The sequence below is a fragment of the Clupea harengus genome, chromosome 23 (assembly GCF_900700415.2).
Source record: "Clupea harengus chromosome 23, Ch_v2.0.2, whole genome shotgun sequence".
Taxonomy (NCBI): domain Eukaryota; kingdom Metazoa; phylum Chordata; class Actinopteri; order Clupeiformes; family Clupeidae; genus Clupea; species Clupea harengus.
The window spans coordinates 1,779,718-1,785,934 of NC_045174.1; the positions used below are offsets into that span (position 1 = coordinate 1,779,718).

At 43.9% G+C, this 6,217-nt stretch overlaps 1 protein-coding gene across 1 annotated transcript; it reads left to right on the plus strand.

Annotated features, from left to right (window-relative positions):
- The first annotated feature begins 1,395 nt into the window (after nt 1-1,395).
- Nucleotides 1,396-2,155, plus strand: LOC116218705 (cholesterol 25-hydroxylase-like protein). The gene is given in 3 exon segments (XM_031561217.1): nt 1,396-1,693; nt 1,696-1,986; nt 1,989-2,155. Coding segments are annotated over 3 exon segments (756 nt in total).
- Nucleotides 2,156-6,217: the final 4,062 nt, after the last annotated feature.

The window sequence follows — 6,217 nt, forward strand, 5'->3', positions numbered from 1 at the left end:
GAGCAGACAGTATGATCTTCTGCTTTTCATTTTGTAGCAAATGCTTGTAATCCTCCCATTGGTTGTGTTCTCTAAACACAGTAGATGACTCGTTCCTTTTGATGGCAGATGGGGCTTGGGTCTATGGGTCACATGCAGGGCTGTAGTGGTAAAATTAGAGGTGGGTAAACTATGAATTTTGTGATCAGACAGACCTCGACGCGAAGCAACGCAACACAAAGCGTCGCGACTCTGTAAGGCTGTCCTGGCTATATTCCATTATGTTATCAGTTAAAGTCATATTTAATCAATGACAGTGAATAAATGTGTTTGTAGTTTATTCAATTTCAAGAAAACAGTAAAGAAAAGTATGTGTAGGCCTCAGAACAATGAAGGGGGTGGAGGGGGATACAAAAGAAAGGACCTCTATAGGACCTAAAAAAAATGTAAGGCCTCTGGAAACAGGCCCTGGGTGTTACAGCTGAAAAGTATAATATAAAAAGAAACCATGCTGCAATTAAACACTTCCCCTGTTCTTTAACCATTGGAGAAACCTCAGGTGCGTAAACGCTATTTCCAAAATTCCAGAGGTGCGTAAACGGCGTTTACGTGCGTTTACCCTCCACTACAGCCCTGGTCACATGGTTAGAGATACAGTAGCACAGAGGAACTCTGTAATCACCTTCAGACCAATTAAGGGGATGTTTTAGAGGAGATGACCGTGTTTTGGGCTTAATGAGGGACATGTTGTCAGTGTATTGGGGTATATGAGGGACATGTTGTCAGTGTATCGGGGTATATGAGGGACATGTTGTCAGTGTATTGGGGTATATGAGAGACATGTTGTCAGTGTATCGGGGTATATGAGGGGCATGTTGTGGCATCCTGTTATTGTTTTGAGTTAAATGCACAGTAATATATCTGAATGTGTAAAAACTCTTTCTCTTCTCGCTCTGTCTTAGCATCTCTTACACCCATCTCTCCCCACTATCCTCCTCTCTCATTTTGGTTTCGTTTTCCTTTCTTAACAGCTTGGGTTTCATATTGGATTCAATTTGAACTCCTTGCAAGTTGTCTGTCATTCATATCAATCCTTGTTTTTGTTGGCTTTTTCATAGTTACGATCTAAACATCTATCCTGTGCTAAAAGTGTCTCTCTAATCTCTCTTTTTGTTCTCTATCTCTCTGTTATATCCACCAGCTTACATACACACTCACGCCCACACACACACCCACACACACACGTGTCCGCACAAGCACTCACACACACAAACTCAATAACTTAAAAAAGTCCCAGGAAACCCCCAGTCACAGGAAAGTCATTTAAGGAGATAAGGGGGCCGGCCCTGCCAGAGCACTAGTCTGGCTCCACATGAGCTAGCGGCATACTCCTCTCGCACACAGACCTGAAGAGACATGTTTGCACTGCTACTCCAGAGCGTCTGGGACTGGCTCCTGACGCACGATACCTTGCTCAGCTCCCCCTTCTTCCCCGTGCTCTTCTCCCTGGGCACCTACCTGCTCTTCTGCCTGCCCTACGTGGCCCTGGACCTCCTGTCACCGCACGTGGAGCTTATCCGCCGCTACAAGATCCAGCAGAGGAGCCATGTGCCGTGGGAGGTGATGTGGAGCTGCCTGGTCCACTCGCTCTATAACCATGTGATGTTCATCTTCCCGCTAACGGTGCTTAACTGGTACTGGAGGAAGGTGAGCTACCGGCCGAGGCACCGCACCCGTTGAAGGTTGCACATGACCTGCTGGCTTGTCTGCTGCTGTTTGATTTCCAGTACTTCGTGTGGCACATGCTGCACCACAAGGTACCCTGGCTGTACCGGACATTCCACAAGGTGCATCACAAGTACACCTCCACCTTCGTGCTGAGCACGGAGTACTCGGGCGTCTGGGAGACGCTCTCACTCGGCTTCTTCGCCGCCATCAACCCTCTGCTCCTGGGCTGCCACCCACTCACTGAGCTGCTGTTCTTCGTGCTCAACATCGGGCTGTCTGTGGAGACCACTGTGGATACGACTTCCCCTGGGCCATCCACAGACTGGTGCCGTTTGGACTTTTTGGAGGGGCACCCCATCATGACCTCCATCACCTCAAGTTTAAGTCCAACTACGCCCCGTATTTCACACACTGGGACAGACTGTTTGGGACTCTGCATGAGGATTAAGTACAGTGCCCTCCACAATTATTGGCCCCCTTAGTGAATATGAGCAAAACAGGCTATGAAAAAATATGTCTTTGCTTTTCATCCTCTTGGTCTTTCACTCAAAATATTCACAAAAATCTTACCATTTTCATAGCCTGTTTTGCTCATATTCACTAAGGGTGCCAATAATTGTGGAGGGCACTGTAGGGCACTCGTGGGCATGATGGCCCCAGTGACATTTATTCTTTTACATTAAAAGGAAGTACAAAGTGCTGGCACAATTATCAACTCTACGAGTAGAAACCACCAATTCTAACCAAATCTTCTATTTATTCAAAATGATCTATGTCACAGTGATTTGTTGCAATTATGAAATAATATATTTTTGTATGCTTTTAAATTGCTTATTTAATATAATTTATCCCAAATGTCCTGCAGATGACTAAACATTGTTAATGGTCAGTGACCATCAATGGGCACTGAAGTGATAAATGTTAATATTGCTTCCATTCATATGTTTCCATTCAAGCTCACCTTAAAGTAAACCTGCCTTGAATGTAATAAATGACATGGTAATGCCTACATTCTGAGCCTCCACTTGTGTTGTATTCCAACTGCACATGGTGAAACTGGAGGAATTTGACGTGGTTAAGGAATGATAAGGATGTGGCCATGACAACGTCCTAGTGCATGTCAGTGAGGTCTACTTCCTTATTGCAGAGACAGCTCTTACCTAGTTCACCTGGCATTGTAGTTGTGTGTGCTGCTGTTTCTGCCAGCTGTTTTAACTACTAAACTAGGGCCCAAAGTCTTATAGAGTGAGGGGGTTATATCATGTCTTATAGAGTGAGGGGGTTATATCATGTCTTATATAGTGTCTTATATATTCCATAAGTCAGCAAGTTACAGAATTTTTAACAAGCAACACCTGTAAATCAAAATGTATGTATGGCTTCGGTCCTTGTGTAACTTGAATTGTGAGAAGCACAGCCACAAACTGGACTCGTAATTACAGGCCCAGGCAAAGTAGGTGACCAGGCTGGTCAGAAGGCTACAACCCTGGAGTTTTTGCATCAGTTGCTGGCATATCTCAACAGGCACCAGGTTGTGACATCTACACAGATCTGTAAAAGCTGGACTCATTTAGCTTTAAAGGAAAAGATCCTACATCACTACTTAAAAATACATTGCAACAATACGGTATTTCAAAACATATCTGCAAAAGATGAAATGCCCTAGCCTGAATATCCTCGATTGGTAGGACTATGAATTTGAGTTATAGGCATCACAAAAGGGCCCTGATATTGAAAGGAAATGGATCAACCACCAGTCACCATAATTTGCTGACTGGCTAGACTGAAATCTGGGAGACCAGACTCTCCTCAGTTGCAAACTCCCAGACTTTAATCCCAGACGGAACTGAGCTGAGAGCAGTACAAGAGAAGGCTGAGTGGGCTGACATGCAATTATCATGCTGTGCGCCGTGGCATAGCCCCTTTGTGGCCAGCTGAGTCACTGAAAAGAACCGCTGTGGTGAAAATGGCTGCCACTGTTGTATCTCTCATGCTCAATTCAAAGGAACACACTGAAGCACAACTCTAACCACTTAGTAATTTGTTTTATTGAGGAATACATAATAATGTTCTCTGTTGTGTACACTGTGTATAGTTTGTATTTTATTGGGAAACCTTACATTACATCTCTTCCACTGAAGAGTTTCTACTTACATGCCTGGGGTGGGGAGACACAACCAGAAAGTACTATTAATACATCTGGCATAAAATACAGGATTTATCCACTCCTATCTGTGGTAGTGTTACGTGTTGATGAAAGCAATGTGCTGTGTTGGGTCTTCCCTCCATTCATAAACAGACTGCATAAAACTGGCGGCATCCAGTTCCCTGTATAATTTTAACAGGAAGCAGCAAAATAGAGGAGGAATCTGTAAGTCAACATTCCTGGGCACATTTAAGGGCAAATTAATGTCATTGCCATTTCTGTACAACACTAACGCATTACTAATAATCCATCACCTGTTGACACAGTTATACATAGTAATACATCTTTATTGGCATATAGTACATACTTGCCACATAAACTCCTCAAAAAAAGTTCGGAAACGTTATTTCGGTCGATTATTCCTCCCCTTTAATAATACTAATTGGTATTGTATTTTATATCGTTGGAAAGCCTGATTAGTCACCTTTACAACGAGGTACAACTTGTAAGGACTGTGCATTCGTGGAATGAGCAACACAGCTAACCGTGTGGGTAGCGGCCTAAAAAAATGTGCCAAAATCCCCTGCAATATTCTTCTGTTGGTATTCAGTGAGATATCGGAATGAGATTCTGGAGCCAGTGGCGATCCCATATCTCCTGAATCTGGGACCTAACTCCATCCTCCAGGATGACAACGCTCGCCCCCACAGAGGCAGGATCATCACAGAGTACCTCCAGAATTTGGGAGTGGAGAGGATGGAATGGCCTGCCGTGAGTCCTGACCTCAACCCCATTGAAAACTTGTGGGATCAGCTTGGGCGTGCTCTACGTGCCGGAGTGACCAACGCAACTTGCGTTCAAATCCTGGTTGAGCAATGGGATGCCATCCCACAGCAGTGTGTGACCAGGCTGGTGACCAGCATGAGGAGGAGGTGCCAAGCTGTTGTGGCTGCGTATGGATCTTCCACACGCTACTGAGGTCCCTGACAGTGTAAAATGAATAAAGTGTAAAAATGGCCAATATGTGTTGTTTTTTCCTTATTACTGTGGGAGAGTGTAATCATCCAATCCACCAAGCAACTCAAAACAAGAGTGACTACCAACAGAAGAATATTGCAGGGGATTTTGGCAAAAAAAATTGGGGCGCTACCCACGCGGTTAGCTGTGTTGCTCATTCCACGAATGCACGATCCTTACAAGTTGTACCTCGTTGTAAAGGTTGCCTAGAAATGCTTACCAAATAAGTAATAAAGCAGTTATTTATGCATGTTTGTGTTTTCTTGTTTGTTTTTGATATCCACTAGTTTAAACAAATGTCCCTTTAAGTAGCAAAACAGACAAAAAGACTTCAGCCCGTGCGCGCGCTCATCCAAGATAGCGGGAAAGATGTAATTCTGCTATATCTGTTAGGTAAAACCGTTATTTTACCACCATTTAAAACCATATTTGCATTTGTATCTTTTATATGTATACACAGTGGTGGAATGTAACGAAGTATTTTTACTTCGTTACTGTACTTAAGTAAATTTGTACGTATCTTGTGGTAGCCCAAGCTGCTCTTGGGCTCCCACTTAGTTTAAACATGGCTGATTTCCCTTACTAGGACTATACAGGGCAGGCTTTAGGACCCTGGGGAGGTGTTCTGGGGACTAGGCAGGTCGGGCCATTCCCTAATTGGACACACAGGTGTAGATTGTCTGACTAGTTGCTGATCAGTGCCAACTAGTCAGACAAAGACTTTAAAACAGTCAGTAAGAAGGGCTGACAAGAGAGAGAGAGACAGAGGGGAAGGTGCCGGTAGCACTGGGTGCAAGCCGGAGGGTTTACCCCATTTTCTGTTCATTTGATTACCTTTGTTGTAATGTTTGAGTGCCTAAGTTGGTGATTTAAAGCGTTAATAAAGAACGTTCCTTTTGTAATTCCCTGGTTGCGTCCTTTTGAGAGCTGGGCAGCCACAATCTGTACTTTACTTAAGTAAAAACAAATTTCTACAATATGTGTTGTTACTCGTTACATTTTATGAACACAGTTTCGCCAAAATGTTGCCTACACAAAACTATGGATTGCGTTGCTGTTTTGGAAGTTTAAACCAATCAGGTGGCTCTATCAACTCCAATGATATCAGAGTGCGCGTTTGGCAGCAGCACTAGTGGTAGCTTTGCCTGTTATACCATTACCTGAACATTCAACAGACAGCCTGACTACTGCCTATTCAACATGGATCCAGCCTGAACTGAGCCCTCTGATATGAGCCACCCTTGGCCCTATTTAAAAGATATATTCGAGTTCAAAGGCCCCAAGAATGACTCCTGGAGGTTTCAATGAGTTTCCTGTCTCCCTCAAAAAAAGGAGTTGCTAGCCTTC